The 24,635-nt window shown below is 42.8% G+C and overlaps 1 protein-coding gene across 2 annotated transcripts in view; it reads right to left on the bottom strand.

Moving 5' to 3' along the window:
* Positions 1 to 10,609: 10,609 nt before the first annotated feature.
* Positions 10,610 to 24,635, bottom strand: part of ABLIM1 (actin binding LIM protein 1) — a 153,477-nt gene continuing 139,451 nt past the window's right edge. The window contains exons 19-24 of one of the 2 annotated variants that reach the window (XM_074907795.1): positions 24,448 to 24,509; positions 24,088 to 24,148; positions 23,114 to 23,121; positions 22,003 to 22,077; positions 18,914 to 18,994; positions 10,610 to 17,687 (exon numbers count right to left, since the gene is read on the bottom strand). In XM_074907795.1, coding sequence (XP_074763896.1) covers positions 17,574 to 17,687; positions 18,914 to 18,994; positions 22,003 to 22,077; positions 23,114 to 23,121; positions 24,088 to 24,148; positions 24,448 to 24,509 — 401 coding nt within the window. In that variant the 3' untranslated portion in view covers positions 10,610 to 17,573. Of the gene's footprint in view, positions 17,688 to 18,913; positions 18,995 to 20,397; positions 23,122 to 24,087; positions 24,149 to 24,447; positions 24,510 to 24,635 lie in introns of those variants that run through there. The other variant, XM_074907796.1, reaches the window with a different exon arrangement.

Raw genomic sequence — 24,635 nt, forward strand, 5'->3', positions numbered from 1 at the left:
ACATGTCCACACAAGCAGGTGGGACCACACAGCTGGGACTAGATAAGAGGGATCACCAGTCACAAGCTCAACTGTCTTCTTGGAAAGTCCTCCCTGATCTTCCCTCTAGCCAGGAGCACAGAGCAGACACTGGCAGTACATTCAGTATGTTTGTGGAGCTCCCACCGATGTCTTTGACCCCTGATCTGCTGAATCCTGCCTGTCTTCCAGATTTTCTGATCTGGGGGGTGAAGGGAATAGTTGGTGTTGGGGAGTTGAACAGAGCCCTCTGCTTATTCGCCAAGGAGGTCTAAATAGCTGGACTCTGCTAATTGTCCTGATTCATATGATCAAAGACTCTACATCCCATGCTGAAACTCTGAGCCGCCCAGGCCCTGGGAACGCGGTTTTGTGAGAGGAGCTGTAATAAATGACATCGCCACACGGCTTAGTACAGAAACATGTTAAGGATCCTGGGCTACCCACTCAGGAGCACGAGCAGCAATGAAACATCTTTCCCCAGAAATAAATAACCTTTATGGGTGCTTTATAGCAGATCAGACTAGTTCCTTGGTTCCAGGAAGGCACTGGGAGCCTGCCAGGGCTCTGTCAGTGAAGCAAGGGCCAGGAGACACAGAGGCAGAGGGGTCACTGTCTGGGACAGCACGGTTGTTGCAAGCAAAGTTACTCACTGGAAGAGGAGTGAATACTCTGTTGGAGAACGGGACATGAATGCTTCATCTCAGAAGAGTTGCAAGTGTGCTGCCTATGGGTGTCCCTTTTGAGGTCTTCTTCCTTCCCTACGAAGTGCTTCACGACTCTGGTCATAGAAGAGATGGCCAAATTCTCCCCCAGCCTGAACTGGCCTTACACTGGTGTTGCTCCACTGACTTCTGTCCAGCCATTTCTGACTTTCACTGATGAAAGGCAAGACAATCAGCCCTAACACAAACAAACCCAGAGCTGTTTAGCTGCTCAGCTATACAAAAGCTTCCTCACTGATACATTCCAGCAATGTTTTGGATTCTCTCAGACATTAACTGTTTCAAAAGAGCGTGGCTGGGAAGAGGGTGGCTAGAGGGAGGGGGGGGATTTCCCATTAAGGACAGCAGGACCAGATGTCTTTTTGATGAGCTTCTCTTGGCTTCCCATTCTTTGACATTTCCTTTACAGTTGTTGAGTCCAAACTGCTTCTAGACCAAATTACAGGGAGCTCTAATAGCATGAATTGTTTTCTTTTCCCTGACAGATAGAGTACCTTCTTCTGGCCAAGGTATGAGACATGCTGACCAGACAGTGTGCTCAACAGCCAGAGCATTTGTTCCTCCTGGAGCCATTTCTTCCTTAAACTTATTTTCCACTCCAGACCCTTTCTCCCCTCCAGAGAAGCCCCTCATCTTTCCTTTGACAGTGTTCAATACCAGTTAAAGAAGTAAAAAGCATTCTTTATTCCCCTGCCCTCCAAACTCCACATGGGGATGGATACACCAGCAGAATTCATGGGTTATCAATGCACTGTATTCCAGCATGTAACACTCACAGACACCACAGAACATGGCTGTCAGCTTTCTAAGAGTTTCTGATACAGATTTCTGATACATAATTAACCATGGTCCTAGGTTTTGAGGGGATGGGATAAGAAATCATGACTTTCAGCTGAGCAAATAGTAGAAACTTCATCCACACTTACAGATTTTAGTAGTAAACCAATATTGAGCAAAACCTCAATTGTGTGGTGGAGCAAAAACTTGTGTGGTGTATCAAGCTGTCAGTAGAGGACTCAGACTCACATCAACAGAGCTGAGCTGTTGGCACCTTTCAGCAGCACTAAAACTTACCCAGGTGAGAGGAAAAACTAGTTTTATCAAAATATGGGAAAACATTAATTTTTACATCTTGATACATTTTCACTGGGATTTTTTTAAGCCTCCCCCATCATCACCACAAACTGTAGTCTGATGTCAACTGTGAGCTCACAGAAGGCTATTTATTCTGGCATTTTCCCAAAAAGGCGTTTTTTTCAGTCCGCAGATTTTTCTTTAGGCCTAAACCACTTGTACTCAGCCAAAGTCAATAAGCAGAGCACACTTCTGAGGTCAGTGCTGCTGAAGTGGGAAAGGGAAAAGAATGAGAACCTGTGGTCCATACAGGAGAGCACCAACAACTGCAGTTTGTTTCAGTGGAGGCTAAGTACTACAGAGGAGTCCAGGTTTCCTTCCCAGCCCCCACAGCTGCTATTAACATTAGATGTTAGGGTATGTCAAACTATCTGCCAAAGTAGGAAGTATCTACCAGGTAACAGATGTCACTCATGTCAGTTGAGTCTTCTGCATTTTTTTGTTTGTTTGTTTCTGTGAAAAGATATTTAATTGAGAGTCAAGAAATCCGCCTCAGTAAATACCAAAAGACGCAGTTTCCCTTTTCCCACGTAGACCAGTGGAGATGAATTTCTCTTGCCTTTCCAACTATCATTAAGTATTCTGTTTAAATAGGCCAGCTTCATGCCATCTATAATGAAGTTATAGTGTATTGCTCTGTTATGAATGATGAAGCTGTTGTGTCCTACGGGGAGAAAAATCGCTGTAATCCAACTTTCCTTTTGAAAAGGCCTAATGTATCCACATGAGATCTTCTGGCAGAGACAACTGAGAGAATATAAATAGAAGCTTAAAAGAAGAAGGAGGGGAAGGGGAAAATAACTCCAACAGGGCTGAGTAGCTGAAATTCACAAGTTTAATAGGAAGATGGATGACTGAAGAGCCTGTTCTGTGACACAATTAGGACTTTATGTAGGCCTTTTTCAATTATTTGTAGCTGACAAAATATCACACAAAGGCTGTTTCATACTGCAGGCCAGGTGCCCAGAAATGGGTTTTTCGGAAGGGGGGAGCAACTGGGAGAGCCGCCCAGGGGCACAGGCCACTAGGGTTGACACCAGCTAAGTTAGGCAACGGTGTGTGTCACCTTATGCACAAGTGGCCGGAGCAAAGAGTGTCCCACAATGCCTGAGACCCCTGTACATTCAAGTTGTCATCTGCCCATCCCCAGGGAGCGCAGAGCTGCAGCAACAACAGATGATGTGGGGTGGGATGCGACTATGTAAGTGCATACTTAGACCATACCTTTCTGGTCCTCTCCACGGACAGATACAGTAAGGTGACATGTGGGTTCCTGCTACAGGAAGAGGTTTCTGCTAACGGGTAGCTGTCAGTACTGAAGTTGCATCAAGAGATCTTGCCTGGGACCTGTTCAGTGCAGGTTCTGACCCCTGCTCACGTCTCACTGGCCACCCACCAAATACTATTGCTGTGCTGGCGCTTTGTTGTCAGCACAAAGCTACCACAGTTCAACCACCAAGGAAGGTTGCTTGAAATAACTTGCCTCTGCACAGTGCTCATGCCTTCAGTTGCTTCAATGCTGCAGCTTAAGGTGGTGACACACAGCAGAGGAGCAGTGGTGAGCTGATGAGCAGTAATGGTTTTAGTATCTCCTATGAGACCTGCAGAAGATCTTACCAAACCTTCAGAATTTAAGTGTCTTTGTTTAAGTTTGCTCCATTCCACAGTGAGCTAATCTGACTAAAGACATTTTAATTCAGGATGTAAGTACCCGCAGAGGGGTTGATTAGTAAATTTAGTTAATTTTGGGTGAACTTGCCCAGGTGTTCCCCTGAGGAGAAGGCTAAACTGAATCCCAGGATCTGTAGAGGGTTTAATTCTGCTTTTGATGGAACTGTGATGGGGCAGGGACAAGTCTGTGGGAGCAGACACAGGCTTCTAGGAGTCTGCCAGGCAAAGACAGAGCAGGGTAATGGACATGTTCATCCATATGCAACAATCTGATTGAGGAAAGAAAGACAAAGTAAGAGGAGTCGGGTTTGTGGAGAAAAGGGAGTCACAGGAATGTCCCCCCTTGAGGGAGGTGACCAGATGCAAGAGCAGACTGGGGGCAGCAGCAACAGGCTGGGATCATTTGGGCAGCATTAGCCCTTATTAGGGCAAGAGTGTCTCTAGGGAGATGTTTTCCTGAAGGCTCATTCTCGACTCCAGGCTTCCATGAATGGTTTACATGTTCCTTCAAAGACCCAGGTGGCTGAGCAGTGTGGTCACTGCGGGAAAGGGGCGTTGGGCAGAGCCCTCCTTGTGCCCGCAGTCACGGTGGCTCAGGGCACTCCTCCATCATGGCCTCCATGGGGCCTCCCCGGCCCTCAGCAGCAGCGGGAGGGCCAGGGCTGCCTGGCAGGACAGCAGCAGCTCTGACTTCAGCTTACGTGTCCGTGGACTTGCACTGCTAGAGGTGTTTTCAAATTATTTAAAAACACATTGCTACTCAGTGGTAATGCCTTCCCTCACCCCTTCCCTTATGTCAGAACTAGTGACAGGTTGGCTGCACGTCGAGGCTAGTGGGCTTGCTGGCATGACTGAAAGCTACTCATTTTTTCCTCTCAGGGTCAGTTTTTCATCTAGTTTTTCCCTCTGATCAGATGGGTGATCTCCTTGCCCCAGAGGTAACTCCATTGTTGCTTGGACTGCCAGAACACAGGAAAAATTTCCGGAGGGTCCTCTGCTGCGATCACTCCCAAGGGAAAAAGAACACAAACTTTTCAGGAAGCCGAACAATTAGTTACGGAAAACCCAAACTTTGAGTGCCAAGAGTTGGGAGCAATGTCAGAGCACTGAAGCAGGGGTTGCCTGAGCACCATGGCAGACCATTCAGCTGACTCAATATTTATTGGCCTCAGCAGAAGTTTATTTTCAACTACCTACTATTGTTTCACAAACCTGGCCAATAAGAGGATTAAACCTTTTTTTTTTTTTTTTTTTTTTTTTTTTCTGGAAGGGGGGCACATAGAGGGAACAGCAAAAGCCAAAACATAAAAATAAACCACACACTTCTAAATGATCAGAAATATCAAACACTATCTTTCCTCCTCCCACAATATCTGTGCTCTTAAATGCATCATTGCAAGGGGAATTATTCATGTAGTCACATCAATAAATCTTATTTAAGTCCTTTATATTGCAGTCCTCATTCATCTAGCTGGGACTCCTCTGTAAACGATAATTAGGGTAAGAGCTAACCGAGATACCACAGAGTTTGCTCCTGGCAGTTATTTAACATCCAGCATAGTACCAAGGCTGTAAAGTAGGCATTTCTCAGCAGCAGTTCATTCATTGTAAAACCTGTTTCGATTATTAGCTTGTCTCCTATTTCACAGCAAACACTTAGGTTCACATAAAGACCTCAAAGCATTTGTCAATGAATTCCTTGAATGGACTCAGCTGCATTTTGTTTCTCTGCAGTATCTAGCTTAAATCCAGAAGAGTCAGCCAAGGGAGAGCACTTTTTCCCTCTGGCAGCCTTACTGAGCTAGTCCTGAAGAGAAGGTTGGCTCTACCGTCGACTCCTCTCCTGTACCTGGTGCTATGGGGGCTGGGATAGCCCAAATAATGGGAAATAGATAATGAATCTACTCCCAGGTGTGGAAATCCCCACCAGCAGAGTCAGCTTCCAAGTCAGTCTGCTCCTGCCAGACCCAACTTGCCTTTTGATGTTTCTTCACTGGGCTACTCAGGGATGCACTATTAATTTACATCCAGCCCCTTACTCTTGCCAGCTATGAAGACTGGGAATTTCACTAAGAAGGGCTCTACTCCATCTTCTCCAGACTTATGTCCAAGCAGCATTGCTGCAGTTTTAGCAAAGACATTATAATACCCACCAAGACAAGCGTGCCTAGGAGAGGCTTGAGCCCACCTTCTGCCCTGAACCCTAACCTAGCACAGACTGCATGAGCCTCAGAGCTCAACCCGTCCTCCCTTCACCATGACACCCTTCTTCAGGATGTCACGCCCCCAGTCTGACAGATGGAGACCCTCTAGCTTAGTAAAGCCACTTGCAGAGACAATAATGCAAGGACAAAGCAAAATCTCCAGAGCTCTTTAGCAGTTAACTATGCAATGTGAGACCTAGCCCTCTGGCCCACAGACCCGGTCTGCATTGTCCCCTCTTGACCAGAGTCTATCAAGGCAAGTGGCAGAAGTAGGCAAAAGCTTCTGGCCACACTTGCTGATGCACTGTTCAATCAAAAGCCTTAGTGGGGCTTAACCTGCCTGGCAGACTGGATTGATCCATGGGATACATGTTGGCTATTACTGGCAAAAACAGACCACAAAGGGTATGAGGGAAACCTGAAGCCTGGAGAATTTCAGTGATGTGCCCAAGTTCAGAAAGGTGAAAGCATTGAACTTACGTCTCCTGATTTGCTGTCCAGCCACAAGACAATGAGGAATACCTAAAGGGGGAAAAAAGACATTGGTATTTCATCCCCTTGCACTAGAGCACGGTCCTGGAGTGGAACACTCAGGACACAAGATAACATGCCAGTACAGTGGCTCTCCAAGCAGGGCCAGTCTGCACCTGGCTTGCCCTCCCAGCAGAACAGCCATCTCCTCCAGAGGATGCAAGTTGAAGGTGGGTTTTAGTCCACACCCTTCCTTCCCTCTTTCTTTCTGGGGTGATAGCTGAAACACTCCTGACTTTGCAAAAACAGCTCGCTCCAGCAGTGTGAACCTCAGAGGTCTTGAAGACAATTCTACCCGTCTTAACTGACTACTTAGTAATAGAAGATGCGATGGTACTGATGGAATTGAAGGAACTAAGGGAGGGCCACCACCTGCCCTCTCTGCCATGGACTCGACACTGTGATTTCATGACAGAAAGTGTGAAATATCCCTACCACTTTAATGTGTTCTGCTCCAGTTTTTCTTCAGATCCCGTTTTCCACTTGTACCCACCCCATTTTTCATGCCAGCACAACTGCTTTGTGAGCCACTGCTTAAATCAAAACAGGGAACTAACTCCATTTAAAAAGGAAAAAAAACCCCAAATCTATGTGACGAAAAAGTAAAAAATGTTTTTTTAAGCAGGATTGGTTCCCGAATGTCACTGAGAGCGACCCCACAAGCAGTCATGCTGACATATCTGATGGCAGGAAAAAGCTGTGGGGGCGTGGGAATACCTTAAGCTCGCTGAACAGCCGCCCAGTGCTTTGTCTTATGAAATCACAGCCCAAGGAGAGACTGTGCTGTGCTGTTTTCCTGCTCCCCCTCTCTTCCTTTCCCCCTGAACCCGTGGGCCCCCATCGCTACCGTGATTACATCCAGTCTGGGATGTACATTTTAATGTGCCGTGTGTATATAAAAGAGAGCTGGAAACAGTGGCTGTCTGAGACCCACCTGACCTTTGGACATACAGCAAACTTCCTGTTCCAGTGCTGCCGGCTCTTTAATCTCCCAGTCCTTAAAAAATAAAAGTGAGCCCATGTGAAAAAATGCTTTGTAATGGGAACTCCTGGAACAACTTTCCTTTCTCGCCCTCTGACTGAGCCATAGAAAACAGTAAATATCTCTCCCAAGAGTCCTTTCTTACAATAGAAAAATGGCAGGCAAAACTTAAGTTTCATTTCCCAGCCTCAGACTCATCAGCAGACAGGCACAAAAGCTTCAGAAAAATAAAACAGCAAGGGGAAAAAACCACTTTTGTTCATTCAGAGTTTGGGGAGAGTTTTGCTGGAGAACAAGCTTCTTTTGGTGGGGAGCAAGTCACACTTGGGAACTGGATTTCTTTTTTTTTGCAGGAGGAAGTGGTCTTGTGCTATATACTTGACAGCAAATTAGCATTGACATTTGACTTGTTTTGATCTTAGCTATTTACAGTGGTATTATCTGTGTATTTTTGACATGCTGTGAAGATTCCCATTGCCAGATGCCTTGCGATGGCTGTAGGATGCAGTGCATTCCACAGTCATTACTCAGGGGTCATAAACCTCACATTATTTGTGGGGAGGAGGGGAGCAGGGAAAAATGGTCTAACAATTAAAAAAAAAAGAAACCCTGGACTTAGATTTCACTGGGCTTGTGTATTTAACTGGAGGAAAATAAAAAAAATGCGCTTAAGCTGGCTGGTGCTGTCATACTGTGGGGCTGACTGGAATGGATCCTTCTGAATTTGCTCTACACATGCAAGAGCATTCACGGTGATAATATTCCCATCTGCTCTGCGCTGGGGAAGGCTGTAACGGAGCAACTCCTCCCTTACACTGCTGGGGCAGAGATCCCCAGCTGGGGAATTGCTGCTTAGGACCTCCAGAGCCTGGGTTCGCAGGTCATGTCCTGGAGCTGGTACTACATAGTAACTGTTGCTGTAGGGAAGGAGCTGTGTGAGATTCAGGCAGTGGATTTTCAAGAGTCTGGTTCAAAAGGGAGTCTTTGATTTTTTTGGTTTTCTATGGTTAGGAAACTTCTAAGAAAATTTCAAAGGCCAAATCATAGACTTATGCTTGTGATTTTTTAAACAGATAGTCTATGCACAGACCTTCCTTACTCCCTAATCACGTGGAGATGCCCGGGGAGGCTAACAGGAGATGCTCAGGGAGCACCTAACATGGAAGTGCTTGGGGGCTGCAGGTGGGCAATGGGGTCCTGCCCCGCAGCACAGTGAGGAAACATCTCCCCGATGTCTGGTTGTCCAGGGGAAGTGGAAATAAGCAGCATAAAACTTTTTTGAAGAAAGGTCTCTCTTAGACTCAGTGTTTGCCTTTCAGATTAACAGGTAGATATTTGAAAACGTCCCTGTGTCTTCCTAACTCTTCTCTGGCTCAGGTTTGCCCAGCTCTCCCCACCAGTAGCCTGCACAGCACCATGTGCTGTCAGCCATGGTTTGCTCACAAAGGGCTACCGTTTCCTAAAAAACCTAAGGTTTCTCAGTGCGGGTCCTAAAAAGAGGATAGAAAATGGGTTATTATGTCCTCATTCATACCTGGTCTGACAGCTCTGAGGGCTGTGAAGCGGCTGGGCAGGAAATGTCTATAAACATGGAGGAACAGAGGAACAAGGGATACTGGAACACATGTGTCAATCCACTGAAGTCCATGGGCCTACATGCCTGTTGAAAATTAGCCCATTAAATGTTCAAAGCAAGGGTCATCTCTACCCTGTACATACAAATCATCCAGTTCAGGATTAGGGATCTTCCAGCTAGGCACTGCAGCTATACAGACAGAAAATACCCTGTGTTTAAATACTCCACTGAAGTGGTGCTTCTGTCCTTCACTGAATCCTATTTTCAGCAGTTACAAGAAATGAATCTGATTTTCTGATTTTTATTTGATTTTTGTGCCATCTACAGCAAAAACACAATCTCTGGAGTGAGCCATCCAAAGAAAGGAAGCATCTAATTGACACCAGGTCACTTGGCTGGATTCGCCCAAAGAGGAGTTTCTCTTGTGCAAGGTCCAGCACACATAGGACAAAACCTAGGCATGGCCTGGGAAGTGAATGGGGCAGCTATGAACTCTGCTAAAGGCTAACTTCATGGAGGTGTTTGAATTCCCCATCTCTTGCTCTCCAGGCAGGAACCTGAGCCCCTATCTCATCTGAGACTCAGTCCTTAGATATACTCAGCATAGTACATTGAAGTAAAACCCTTGGGGAACCTCTACCTTTGTTGTGAGAGAAAACCTGTGTAGAGTATCAAGGCAAGGCAGCGATGAGTCTCAGAGGGCTGAGGAGTGGAAGAGAACATGGGGAACGTGTTATCTGCAGGGGACAGATCTTGATGCTGCCGGGGCTTTCAGTAGGCTGGGGGACGCTGCACAGGATGTGTGCTGCAGCGCTTCAGCACCCAAACAGAGGCTGCAGCTCAGACGATCCGCAGTCTGAAGCAAGATTCCTTCCCACTCCCTTTGAGGTTTTTTTTAGGATTGATCCCCAGTGGCTTCACTTCAAATAGCACCACCACCACACCCTGCCTCCCCTTTAACAAACCAGCCCAGAGGCCAATCCCAGAGAGGCTCCAGCTCTGGTTGCTCCAAGTCCCGTAACTACAGGAGGCTCAAATCACTTCAGTGATGATGTTCGGCAGGTTATCTAGAATGGCTTATTTTCCAGGCGATATCTACATGCAGTAATGAATGAAGTCCCTTGACAAGTCTTTCTTCTGAGGCAATGACAGGAATTGCAAGATTCGTCTGAGGTGCAAGTGTGCTTAATTCTGCTGCTACTGTGATCTGCTGGAGACCCGGGTGTTCAGCACATTCATAGGTGTTTTACAGCACTATTTCCTTGACTGACATTGTTCCCCACCTTCTACACCCAGACTAAGGCTGGGCAGGTTTAAACTCCAGGTAAGTACGCAAACACCTAATTTTAAATATTAAGACATCTTTTCAAGTCGGGGACTAAAATTTTAGCTGGATTAAGAATGGAAACCATTTAGCCCGTGAAGCTAATATAACAGCGCTGATATAACAGCATGATCTAGTTGATGTCACTGATTTCTCAGTTCCTTTTAAACCACAAATTGACCACACAAAATTAACATGCCTATATGGTTTGTACGAATATCTATATCTAGTGACTGAGTTACAGGAAGTCTTATGTCTATTTTCAAACCTTTTGTCATTATTTCACTGAAGCTCTGTAACTGCTTATCTGTCTTTCTCTGATCATTCATATCTCACCTCTCTCTTTCTTGAAAGCATACCCTGTTTTGTAGGAGGACTTTGATATAACTGCAAGATGAAAAAAAAAAAAAAAGGCAAATAAATGAGGCAACATGAATCCAGCAATTAAGAATAAAGCTCCAAACTTTATTCATTGACTTGAGTACAACAGTGATGCAGATTACAGTGGCACAGGAGTGCAGTATGTGCTGTTTGCAGTATGACAGTGGAAACACTAATTGTACAGAACAGCAACCCAGCTCAACTTTTCTTTATGCATACAAGCAGACTTACTCTACAGACAAGACATTGATTCACTCTTACAGAGACTCAGAAAGAGAGCTGTCTCACAGACGAATGGAAACACAGGGGCACCTCCCCAAAAGGCTGGTTTGTAACATGTGAAGGGAGGAGAAAAGAAAAAAAAATCCTATTGCCAAAATCTACTGATTTAAAGGAAAATACATCTTTGAAAAATTACGTTTCGGTTTCCAAAGCTTAAAAAAAAACCCCCAGCTGTAAGGCCCCCTTACAGGAAGAGTTGTCAGCAACGACCAAGCTGCACTGCTTGGACAGGACTGGTCAGTTATGACATACAGAGCTCGCTGCTGTGGGCATACACATCAGTCAGAGACCTTCCTGGGCAAGCCAGCTGAGAAAGAGCCTGCTCCAAAGTGTGCGGATGTCAGTGAGAGGCTCCACTGATTTCAGTGGTTTTGCATCTGGAGGGAAGTGCTTTCTGAAGGGTGTTCAGTGACAAAAGCCCAGGCAAGTGTCCAGTGGGACCTGTCAAAGCGCCTAAGGGAGCTAGAGACTCAGCCTGGTAAGGCACCGCTGGAATTCCCATAGCTGCTTCTGCTGCGTGATGTGCTCCATTTCCTAACGCCTAGGAGCAAGGTCCTGTGGGTCTCAGCTTTGCAAGTCCTGGGAGCAACATTTGTATTAACTGTGGTGATCCTGACAAAACAGGTCATGTTTGCCTTCAGCCATCTCTTTTTACCTCAGAAGAAAGACCGCAATGCATGTGGAAGTCTTACCTCTTCACATGGACAAGCATTTTTTAGGAAATCATTAGCAGAAATCTATTTCCCTGTTAGAAGCCCTTTGGGCAACAAATAATTTATTTTGCATACAGGCAAACAACATTAATGGCCAATTACATTCCCACTTCCTGCACTGATGCTTACATTAAAATTAATAATGATAATTCTCTCCCTGCCAAATGCAGGCATCACATAGCTCCTGCCAGCAGAGTTGTCTGACTAAAAACTCTGTATCTTTGCATTGTGATAGATTTTTTTTTTGTTCCTTAAGCATAAAAAAGGTGTGTGGGAGAAACCACAAGGCAAAAACTCACCAGGCAGAGCAGTCCTGCAACCCACAGTAATAAGGGTGTTTCTACATTAAAAGAGAAAGGCCCATTGTACTACTATCACAGTGCTCAGTAGCTCTCTCTAGCTCTTCATTGCGTAGCAATGGGGTAAAAACATACCACGTATTGTCAAGGGCAGCCCTTGCTATGTGTCTACCCTGAAGACTACGCTGGACTCTAGCAGGTGTGTTGACAGGGCCAAAAAGTTTGGAAGGGCACAAACTGGATGGTGACGTGGGGCTAACTGAACGGGGAAGGGGGCTGTGGAGTCAAGCCCTAAGTGCCTCTCTGACATGGAAAGATGAGTAGCATTTCAGGACAGGTTAGTTGATATTCTTGTTTCCTGCACGTGTTTTATTGCATCATTATTACTGACTGCTATTTTTCACTGCTGTAGGTAACATCCAGGATAAGGACATCCTCCTCCACAAATACATTCCGAAGGAAAGCAACGAATCAGGGTGGGGGAGAAAGGCCGGTTTCTGTTTAGTCTGCTCAACAAGGCTATGGCCCAAATATGCCAAGACCTCCTCCTAAGTCAGAATGAGCCAAGGTAAGTCACTCCAAGAGCAGCTGAGGGGATGTTCATATTTTTTACCATTTTGGGGATTATTTTTTCTGTCACTTGTTGAACAGCTTCATACCATGAACTTCAATGCAGAAGCTTATGAACTTCAGCTCATATATTATGGGCTCCAAAAGACTTCCCCACAGTTTGAAATAGGTACCACAGGCTCATGCCTGTGTTTTCTTCTAATTCTGCTGAACAGCACCCTGACAAACCTTGGAGAAATCAAGCTTATGACAGCCCTCCTCCTTCCCAGAACTTAACCCTTCTCCATCCATCGATATTACCTGAAACATGGTTTGCAGAAAGGGATTTCACTTCAAAATGTGTCTAATTTCAGTGTATCAAACTTTTACAAAAGAGATTCCTAATGACCTCCCTGGAACAGCGAGACATAGGAACTACACAGATGAGAAAGGATTTCCAAATTGCAACAGGGAAAGGGCAGCAAGCACTTCAGTGCTAGGCCCACAGATTTAGGACTACAGGACTTTGTAAGGAGAGGTGACATCTGTCTTAACAGCACTAAAAAAAGTGCTGTAAAACAGTAAAAGCACTACTGGAGCCACAGGGCTATCCTGTCCCACATACAGCTATTACAGTACTCCTAGTCTAACCCTTCACAGCACACTGCAGCCATGTCCACAATGCATCGCAAACCATATTTAATGAAAAGTTACTAACCAAACCGAAAACAAGTATGTTTCTGAGATGCCTCTAAAACCTGTCTTAAGTGACACCAGCACGAGATGATAACAAACAACGACAACAACAAAAAAGAGATTCTGAGAGCGAACTTCACAAGAACTTACTCTTCCAGTTGTACAGAAAGTTTAGTAGGTTTGGGATAGGATACTGGCAGAGTTGAGATGCTACATTCAGCTTCCTGAACTGAGGCCACAATAGATCACATTGCTTCATTGAGAAATAGCGGACAGTTTAGTAATTTCCAAAACTGCTCTTCAAGTTGGCTTAATTCTGCTATCTTCAGAGATGATGAACAACATATTTATTTCAATGTTAATGTATTTCAACTTCTGACTCGCAGTAGGCTGGAGCTTACACTAAGTTAAGGCACGGGTATAGACGGTATGGCCAGCTGTTCCCACTGTAACACAGAACAGTTCTCTACTTGTTCATATGGAAATAATCAGACCAGTATCTGAAAAGGGCATAAAACCCAGTACGCCAAACCTCTGGGTTCTCCATTAACATGAAGACTACTGCACAGTGTACTACCCTTCCACCTAAGCACTGCCAGGGATGGGTGGTTCACATACGCCTGAGGAGGCCTTTTAAATGATATCACTAGGGGCTGACCTGGCACTTCCATGATTTGGGAAGCTGACCCTGCCTTTTGCACACTCAGTACATCACAGGCATCCACAAGCCCCTCAGATACAAGCCCATATGCAAGTGACAACCTTCATAACTTGATGACTTCTATCTATTCAACACTACACACTATTTGGAAATCCCAGGTTAACTACTCACATAACACCTCAACTCCAAATGGGGAGTGTGCGTGCTACAGGGGGCCCGTGTTTGAAAACCTGAATGTGTACATAATCCCATTTCACACTTGTGGTTATTTTGCTGTTTTAACAGGTCTCTGCTCTTACATCACTCCCAAAGCTGAAAAGGGGAAAAACAAAACAAAAGCAATTAGTTTTCAGTCCTCTTGGCAATGACGTTCTGTTGACAGCACTAAGTTTGATGGGACTTTATCAGAAGCTCAAACACTTTGCAGGAGACAGAAGAACGTAAGCATGTAACTTAAGGCATATTCATAGAACCATAGAATGGCGTGGGTTGGAAGGGACCTTTAAATACCATCTAGTCCAACCTCTGGCATGGCTCAAGGGAATATTGAAGAGGGGAATTACAAAGAACTGCCCAAGAAAATGCTACTTGATTGATACTAGGAAAATGATTCATTGCTCACAAGGAAAATTCTCCCTGGGGCTATATTTCTGTTCTTATTAGGTGGGAAGACCAGATGAAAGAACAGAAAATGTTGTGGTGACTACTGCTAACAGCCCACTGCAGAAAACAAGCACACACCCTGCAGCTGGCTGCAGCATCGTTTTTATGTAGAGGCGATCTCTTGGGGTACATCTACATGTAGGTGGTTGGGATAGTTAAGGGAAATTAACTATAGACATGAAATGGAAGCTCAGAAAACCCTTCATGTTCTCAATCAAAAATAAAGCAGTATTAAGTCAAGTGCAGAGGGCTGTGAACTGACTGACTATGCTCCACACCAGTGAGATGTGAAATAGCAGTGGCCCAAAAATCCAGTTAGAGATTATTTCTGCAGCATCTAAGCTGGCTTCTCATCATTCCTTCCCAAGCTCCAATTGCAGTTTTAAATTCTCAGTTGATGAGGCAGATACAAATGACCCTGTCATCCTTCACAGGCTTGGAGGCTGGGTTCTCTTTTTATAACTTTTTTTTTTCTTTTTCTTTTTTTTTTTTTTTTTTTTTTTTGAGAGGAAACAACCTTGTTTAGCCATTTCTGAAATGACTGGGTAGCCTATGATGTGAGAAGTTCAGTAATAATCTAGAGATGCAAATATATAACCTAGACAGCAAAATGCAGACTGGCAGCTTACAACCTTGAGAGAGCAAGTCTTCAGATCAAAAAGGTTTATTGTCATTGTGACTTGGGCTAAAAGACCCATATTGCCTACTGTATTTGAGAGGCAGCAGCACGGTACTGTTTAAAGGATGTGGCCTGACAAAATTGGGAGAATTTTAATACTTTAAATGCGTTAAAACTCAGATGTTGATCTCAAAGTTAAGCTACACCTTGCAGTTGACAAACACTGAATTTCTGAGACTCCAGCACTCAAAAAGCCCATGACTGTAAAACACTGCTGTTCTTTCATTGTATAGATTTGGTTTCAGCAGTCACTCAAAAATGCATCTCAAACTGCCAGTGCCCCTATAACATTCCCATCTACTTCTCGGTGTTCCTCTAAAACCCTTTCAGGTGCTTGTTCTGAAAAATGAAGTAAAACATGTTGAACTGACCCTTGCTGCAATCTCAGTAACGTCCAGAGTTTACTCACAACTCTGTGTGTCACAGTGTTCGCTGAGGACTTCTATTCAGTGCGGACTGTGATGCCAGATCTGCATGGCAGCACAATCTTCAGCTTGTCCCATTCCCTTAGCTCTAGGGTCGAGGAGCAGGTGCTGACCCCTTCTATCTGTCTTGCCTATAATGAATCTTCAACTCGAATTTTATCAAAGGAACCACAGTCATCTGTTGCAACAGGACTTCCTAAACCAGCGAAGAAGAGGCAGGATTTGGGCTGTCCTGCGCATTTCATGGTGAAATGCCATTTGGTGATACAGAGAACTCAACACAGAGATACTGAATCTCACAACTACACAGGACTGTTTCCCCTTCCTGACTTCCAGATTTTAACACCTATGTCTCATATAACAGAAAATACAAAGGTTCTAATGTCTCCAGTGCCAAAAGTTTCTGCATTAAAAATGAAACCTTGATATTTTGACAGACACAGAACCTAAATGACCCTCTCCTGTATCAGGAGGTGGGCTCATTAGTGCAGTATGCATTGGCAGTTAAGCACCAGGGAAGAGAAAAAGCTGACCTTGCAGCCACAATGCATTCGTTCAATTACTTTGGTGCTCACGTCCTCCTCTGTATAGGACTTGCCCAGAAGCAGTTAAGTTATATACAGGCAGTTTTTTAAGCTGCAGCATATTGGAAGAAGACTGAAAGCAATACGGAGTTCAATGCAGCTCAGAAACTGTCTTGCATGATTACTCTGCCTTCAAAAACCAAGTCAGGCACAAAGGGAAATAAGAATAACCAAGGCTGGAGCTTTGATGCTTCAAGAGAGGAAAAAAAATTCTGTGCTCTCTTTTCCAAGCACAAGTGAAAAACTACATTAACTAAAGAGAGTGCTTGGCCCCATGCACTGTGCCGTATTGACAACAGCAACTGCAATTTAATCAAAAAGCCTGTATTGGCAGAGCATGGCACCTTGATGGTACCTTTTAATTCATAGACAATCCTCCCTAAGAGGGATGAATTTGCGTGTTAGCTTGCAGAGAACCATCTTCCCTGCCGATGTAAAGTCCTACAACTCCACTGCAGTCTGACGAGCTGCACTAGTAATTACTAGCAGGGAGTCTGTCCCGTTATCTCTGGATGCGAACCAGGGCACACTTAAAAAAAACCCATTTTCTCACTCTGTCACTCCCACCCCCATCCACCCATCTCCTGGACTAAATTACAAGAAAACTGACTCTTCTCCATCATTCCCATTACTTAAGTGATCTTAAATTATTCAAAGGACTGGTTAAGCTCCAGCCTTATTAATTCAAGCAGAAAGTGTGGAAGAGGGAAGACTGACAACAGACACAGCAATTCAATTCCTATATCCTAGCAAATATATACAAGGAGTCCATTTTCCAAAAATTCCACTGGTATCAAGTGAGCAGAGTGCCCACCTTTGCAGATTGTGTCACACGAAGAAGATGCCATTTCAAAAGAGTGCCAGTTAACGAACAGTTGTGTGAAAGACTTAATGTGACCATGTGAATAAGTTACAAAGGGCCTCTCCTTCACTACAGAGCATGTCTATCTTCCTTTCCATATATATACACATATATACACATACATACACGCACACACAGATAGATGGATAGATATAAATACATGTGCGCACACACGCAAACACACATACATATATATATATTTATATATATATATATATATATATTCTTTTCCAGTTCTTGGAGTGGTTACAACTACTTTAGTCTACAAGGCATCCTAAGGGCACTTCCTGGCTCTAGCAAAAAGTCCATCATATTGTAGAGAAAAGTAAAGGGAATATCATTGAGGGAGAAGAACAGAACAGTTTCCTATCTTGTATAATATCATGTAACAGGTTGACACCTCTGAAAACTATCACTGCTGTTTCATTTCTGAGCTTAGATATTTTCTCCCTATGTTCCAGGAGGGCAGATGTTCATCTCGTTCAATTGCTGTGTACAGAGGTGCCACTATTTGATTTTCCCTTTTTGGTGGATAAGGTGTTGCTTCCAAATAGTTAGGACTGTATGACACAATATCCTATGCATCATTTTTTGTTGGTTTGTTTAAAGGGAGATTAAAAGAGTTTTGCTTTTTTCTTCATGTCGTTGCGTCTCCAGAGAGGTAACTTGTCAAACTCCTGTATCGTCATGCCAAATATTTCTTGAAAAACTTCAGGTGCTAAGTGACGCTTTACCAAAAAAAAAAAAAAAAAGAGGGGAAAAAGAGGAGAAAAAGCAATGGTCAGTCAAAGCCAAAGAGACACAACAGGAGACAGGAGTGCCTTATGGATTTCACGTCACTGTGTAAGAGCCATTGAAGGAAATAATAATGCTTTTGCAATACACATATCCAAGTCCTCATGAATTCAGGTTTACAAAGGAAATCAAGAGAACTGTTTCAGTTGCTTAATAAGCAAGAGACAGAAAAATTATTTGTCTGAAGTCTCCCAACAAGCAGCGATAGATCAGAGAACAAAACCAGCTCCTGCATGCCCTGGGCCCAGGCTTTAGAAGCTGAAAGTGGGTTTCAGGAGAGCTTTGCAGAAGGGCTACAGGTTGACACATTATGTTCGAAGTTCTGAGTAGGAAAATGTCTGGCCAGACTCACTGTCCAGCACATTTCTCTGCTGCCAGTGAAACATTTTTTGGTGATATCTTGTGCTCAAGTTACTTCTGGTTCAGCCACTTTAGGGTGCACTGGATGAGGAAAAGTGTCTCCCTGTGGCACTAATGTAACATAGCGCTGAATTCTCATTAGTGATAACATATCTACTAGTCTAAAAATGTGCATAAATGGTTACTTAACCAAACTTTTGTCACCTCTTCCATTCATCTCCACAGAAGATTAACTAACTACAAACAGCTTAAACATCCTCAGCCTTCCACTGGGCTGCTTGTCTTTCTAATCCACAAAGCTGTAAACAATTTTTATTTGTTGGCAAAGATTTAAATTCTCATATTTTTGGATATCAGCCAGTCTAACTAACTCACAGGACTCATGGGGGAGTTAAAGAAAGCTAGACTTTTCATCCTCAACAATGGCTGACACTGACTCTTAGCTAAGAGATGATCCAAGATCAAAGTATTGCTCCATTCCAATATGGATCCTATGACTACAAAACACTGCACCAATTTTTGGCTTTTTACCAATTTACAAGTATATAATTAATTGCTTGAAAACATAAGGGGGTTGTGGGAAGCTCAGTCCAAGAGCAGGGAGACAGAGATGTGGGACTCCTGGCCCAGCACTGTTCATGGAGATGCAGCTTCTTCCTCCCTGACTCCTCTTTCCCTGCTTAGTGATGAGAAATCTTCCCAGGCTAACAAGGACCCACACTTCAGTGTTTGAGCTCTCAAGTGTGCAACAACAAACAACTTCAGCAGGAAAGAGCATTTAGGAACTTGCTTCTCTTACCTCAAGCCTGGTTCTGTCTACATCTTTTAGTATTTTATTTCGCCCTCTGTTGGTCACCATGAGCATTTCATATGGAAAAATCTGTTAACAATGTATAAAAGGGGGAAAAAAGAGATGTATTTATATTCTAAAGCAGAAAGAACAGAATGTGTCTCATTTTCATAACCACACAAACATTTTTTTCCTTGTCAAAGAAAATGACAGCTTTTTTTTTCCTTTTCTTTTTCTTCTAAAGTTGCATGAAAGACAAGACAATCTGGACATCATAAGAACTTATTTAGTATCAAACTGCCTCATATAGTGTAGAGCCACTACATATTTGACCACCCTACTGATTTTTATGGTCCATATAATACATCAGCTGGCTTTGGTCAGACAGAGTCCTCTCTAGTCAATATACTCTCTCATCCATCAATGTATATGTTTATTAAGGTAAATGTATTTGTCACTCATTGGTCTAACTGATGTGGTTGCTGAAGTGTGGACAGCTCTAAGGAAACAGACAATTAAAAGATGAAACAGATGAAAGTAGATAAAATAAAAGCAGCAACTCTGAATAAGCAAGATATTGATTTATGAGCACTGCTGCATTCAATAGAACTCATCACATGATTTTCTTCACCTTTTTGGACAGTTGAGGCATTTAAACAACCACCCACTGTCCTTGGGCTGTGCCATACATCCATGGATCAAAGGAAATACTTTTTCAGACAGGTATCTTACGCACCTTCATCTGCTTCAGAAGAGTATGTGTCCAGCACCTCTCCCATTAACATTTCCCTTGCTTTCCCTTCACATCACAAAGAATGTCCAGAATTTACAAATATTAGTAACTGGCCAATAATCAATTCTTGAATGCATAAATTATTTTACTTTTCTTTTATGTGTACAGTCTTTTTGAAGTAAAATGTTTACTGTCAGTCAGTCTCAAATCAGTCTAGTCTAACAGAAACAATGTTGCTTAGAAAGGATTTCAGAAAACCATGTGCCTTAAAATCAGTTTCTGGAATCTTCCCTGGCAAATAAAACTCAGTTTTAGGACATTTTTCCTTTGGCAGACACTTCCATAAATGCCTGGAATGACTTAGGAGAGCTGATGTTCCATCAGACAGAGCCTCTCCGTAGCCCTTCCCGTTGCATGTCTCTGCCGAGTAGGAAAACAGCATTCCCAGTGGGGTCTTTGTCCAACCCCTACTGAAGTCAATGAAGTTTTTCTGCAGATTTCAGTGGCAATTGACTCAGCCTTTACTGTTATTTATGGGTCTTGTTTTACTTGCCCACTGGGAACAAGAGTGAGACCACCAAAACTCTCCCGGAGAGATAGCTGAGCTATTATCAAATGCTATTAATTCAATTATTTCAACAGCAGACAAAATTCAACCTAATCAACTTTTGTGCCATACTAGGCAATTAAGTTCATTTCATTGTCAACAATTATCCCAATGAACTTTTCAGAAATATAACAAATAAGATTCAGGCATCAATGAACACACCACTGAGTTTATTATAAGTAATAATAATTTAAATAATGTGTGCTTACATACCAATTGTAAGATATGATTTTCAGGAGATTCTGACATTGTAACAATTATACAATTAAGTCTATACTTAGAATTACATTGTTTATGTTTGATACTGGAAATGGCTACCATGTACAGCATTATAGGAAAGGAAAATGTAACTTTTCATATTTAAACAGGCAGAGTTTAAATAGAGATCTACGATCATAAGTACATTTCATATTTAGATATTCACAACAAGGCATGTCTCAATCTGGGGTAGCAGGATGCACAAATTCTGTCCTTTCTGCAGAATCACTTGGTAAGATTTGGTCATTCTTAAGTTTGCTAATTTTCACTTTTCGTATGTTTTGTGCTCATTTTGAGTTGGTTTCTTTTACTTTATCAGGGTTAAGTCAGTGTTGGACCACTGACATGAATAAAAATACTGCCAGTTCACACAGGCTGGCATCACCTTTATAAACATCAATAGAAAGTGACCTATTATCTCATGAAAATTCCCATAAATTTTACCACTAATAATACTGACAGAATTTGTCACCCAAAATAACATTCCAAATCACTGGGTGCATCAACAGCAGTGGTGGCTGTAAGAATTTCTATTGCACTGAAAGAGAAGTTATTTGGAAAAAAAAGTAGTATCTCAGGAGCTGGGGATGCTTCCAAGGTCTTATTTATATAATATATAAAAACATTTGTTAATATACATTGCACTGGGGTCTCAGCTTATAAAGCTAGGGTTATTGCCTTGTACAGTTTGTCTGAAGGTGACTCGGAAGCACAAGTATTAATCTGGTTTGCAAAACAAGCTCCTCAACTGCAGAAATGCTGATTCTTGTAACTTTGGCAAAATCATTTCTTGGAAGGTTCACCAGCAATAGAGAAAGTTCTAAGATTTGAAACCCAGCCCTGTTTGAATCCCCTCTATACCTTATGTTCATTTTTGACTCAGACTTCTCTAAATATAGCTGCAAAAACATTTTAATTTTTATCTTATATTCAGCTGACATTACCTCTTTCTCCAATATATCTCCTGAAAAATTTCTTTTATAGGGAATTCAACATTACTGAAAGGTGTCAGGCTAACAGTGCTGTGAGCTAAAGAACAGATCCAGACAGACCCGCAGGTGTCTAACTTAGAATTTAAAACAAAGATCCAGGTATTTCATTGATTTATAAATTAGTTCAGCCTCAACGGTGAGCCACAATATACAGCGTCACTTTTCCAACCTGACAGATCTGAGACTTTCCCATTGAGTTTGGCCTGCTGTTTTGGTTAGTGGAAGCTTGACAGAGAACTAGCTACTGAGCATCTTCAGTATCTTCTTTTTGTCTCTAGAAAAGCCTCCTTCACCCAAGAAGCACACCTGCGCTGCCCTCAGACTGCCTGAGTACTAACACCTGTAACAGGCTAAGTCCAGAACAATGGGAGAGGTTTGGAACATAAGGAACAAGGACTGAGGTGAGGTAAAGAAAACCAAAGGAACTAACACATTTCCCATATTTTATCTGCATTTGACAGTCAAATCTTCACAGTCTTGAAGGAAAGTGAATAACATCTGCACTTGCCTTTGGCTCCAACATGTTAGGCATAGATACTCCTCTGTCCATTCTCATCCCAGGGACATGACCATCCGGAAGGGACTGCATCAGATACAGGTATACATCAGACACACAGGTTACACACACAGAGGGTAAAGGCACGCAAGCAGTGGTGAAAACAAAGGTCAATTTGCCCTGAGACTTCCTTCAAGTCTTAATATTTAGTCTTATCATATAGATCATTGCCATGGCTGTTTACTACTACACTGAGGCATGCAGAGAGATCCTTCAGTCCTCTCTGCCACCACAGCCTTCTGTCGCTGCTAAGGCTGGCGACAGCTCCCCACTGAGACAACCAACACCAATTCCCAGGTGGATCTGGGGGTCCCAAGAGAGTGGTGGGCCCTTTCTCACTGTATGTATTTTGAGCACAGTACATGGACAACTTCTGTCTCCTCTCATAATCTTATTCTCTTTCCAGTCATCATGATTTTGATACACTATTAATACAATTATCCAAGTAATTAAACCCTTTCTTAAATTGCCTTTTCATATTGCAATTGTGCTGAGGAGCCAGCCAGACTAAAACCATTCTGGAAAAATCCCTGCAGACAGTATTTGGAGCAAAAAGGTTTATATTTGCAAGCACACCTCTTAGTGGGTCATCTGTGATGGCAGCACTGTAGAAAACTATTGATCAGCCATCTTGTCTGGAGAGCAAATTCTAGGGTAAAAGTGAGGAGTTCAAGGCTCCTGGTGTGGGAGAAAATTGCCTCCAGAAGACACTTTTTATATGTCTCTGGGGTTGGTACTAGAGAGGCTGGAAATAAATCCACCCTCAACTGTCCAGAGAGGACTATTACAGAAAACTCATATAAGGACAGTGGATTTTACAGAGCAAGTCACAGAACTGGTGTGAGCTGTCTCAACCCAGCTCTGGGAAGGTAACAAGGAGGATCTGAGGCTGTGCCTGGTTTTTGTTGGTAAGAATCTACATTGGTGATTATGCTTAAACATGCAGGAAAATCAGAGCTATTGTCTTAAGAAACCCTTCCCTGTAGCAGAAATTCAGACTTCAACAAGAAAGCAGATGCTTTTAGTTCTGTTGTCAGTTGATTGATGAAAACCCGTACTCTACCTGGAAATCTGAAAAGCAAAAGAGAGATCTCATCAGGTTTAGAGTATGGAAGAACACAAATCAGACACAATCTACCACATAATCCTTGTGTCTTTTGGTCTACCTGATCTTTTCAAAATCGCACCCAATTCTCTAAGGTCAACAACCTTCCTACTTTTGGACTTAGTTTGTAAAGAGTCAAACACTCCATTTCGAGCAGGCTTCTCATTCAGGAAACTTAAGTCACTTTGGAAATACTAAGAAACACAAAAGCACAATCAAGTGAACAAAGAGTCACCAAAATTCAAATGTGTAGAGCAGGATTCACCTCACCTAACCTCTGCCATCAGACAGCTGTCTGGATTCCTTCACAGTCTATAGGCACAGCACCATGAGAAGATGCCTGATTGTAGAGTATCTAAGACAGTTGGGATCAATCTCACTTTGTAGATAACTAGCCTCTCTCTCTTTCTCTCAGCTCAAACCACTTGAAAACATTAACTCTCAAAGTTTCATAACTTTCACAAATATTGTCAATTTTTATTAGGCAATGACTGATATCACATCCAGCTCAAAGTCATAACGAAAATCATGAGCAGCAATGGAGATTAGAAGGCATTACCCTCCTTTCTTCACTGTGGCACATTCTTCCAGACTATACAGTGGATGGTTATTTTCAGAGAAAAAAAAAACCTAACAAAACTCAGTACATATTCCTGCCAATATACGTTACCTGCTTTCCATTTGCACCAATGCTAAAGCAGTCCCTTGGCATAAACAAGGATCAGCCCCACATAGCAGATTTAGCAAAATAAACTCAGTTTTGATAGGTATTTGCAGAGTTTTGAGTTAATTGTTGAGTTTACCAGAGGAAGTTAAAATGTACTGAGCAAATACAAAGTAATCATATTCACAACCTTAAAAAACGAGAATTGATCAAACATCATAACATGTTCAGTAAAGAAGAGGCATGTTAAAAGGCTCCTCAGCCTTACCTCTAACACCACCACTCACATCCCCATAACTGTTGTACTGACCAAAATCTGTAGACACCGGCTGTAACAGGAAAAGAGGGACATGCACGTAAATTCACAGTTCATGATTTCACAAGTGGGTTGGTATATGGGGAGAAATAAATTGCTTTAAGCCTTTTATTACTCCCTCAATTTTCACAATATTTCTTGCATTGCTTTCTTGCCTTTTTAACAATTAGAAGGGACATTCGTTTTTGTCTGATTTCAGATGGTCTTAGAAGAAATCTTGATCAAACTGGAAGTCCAATACAGTTAATATGGAAATATATACCATGGATAAATAAAGCCACATTTTGCTCCTCAAAATCACCATCTCCTTACCCTGTGAAGTCCATTTTTTCCATAGCCAGGGAGAGAAGAGGTTTTGGAGGCTGAAGCATGTGCTGTTGAACGAGGAAGAGAAAAATCTTGAAAAATCCCACAGAAACTCAAAAACAAGAACATTTGAGGAATCAACTAGCATTAAAAAACACAGATAAAGGGGCTAAGCAAATACATAACCAGCTAAG

This window comes from Athene noctua, chromosome 5 (assembly GCF_965140245.1).
Source record: "Athene noctua chromosome 5, bAthNoc1.hap1.1, whole genome shotgun sequence".
Taxonomy (NCBI): Eukaryota; Metazoa; Chordata; class Aves; order Strigiformes; family Strigidae; genus Athene; species Athene noctua.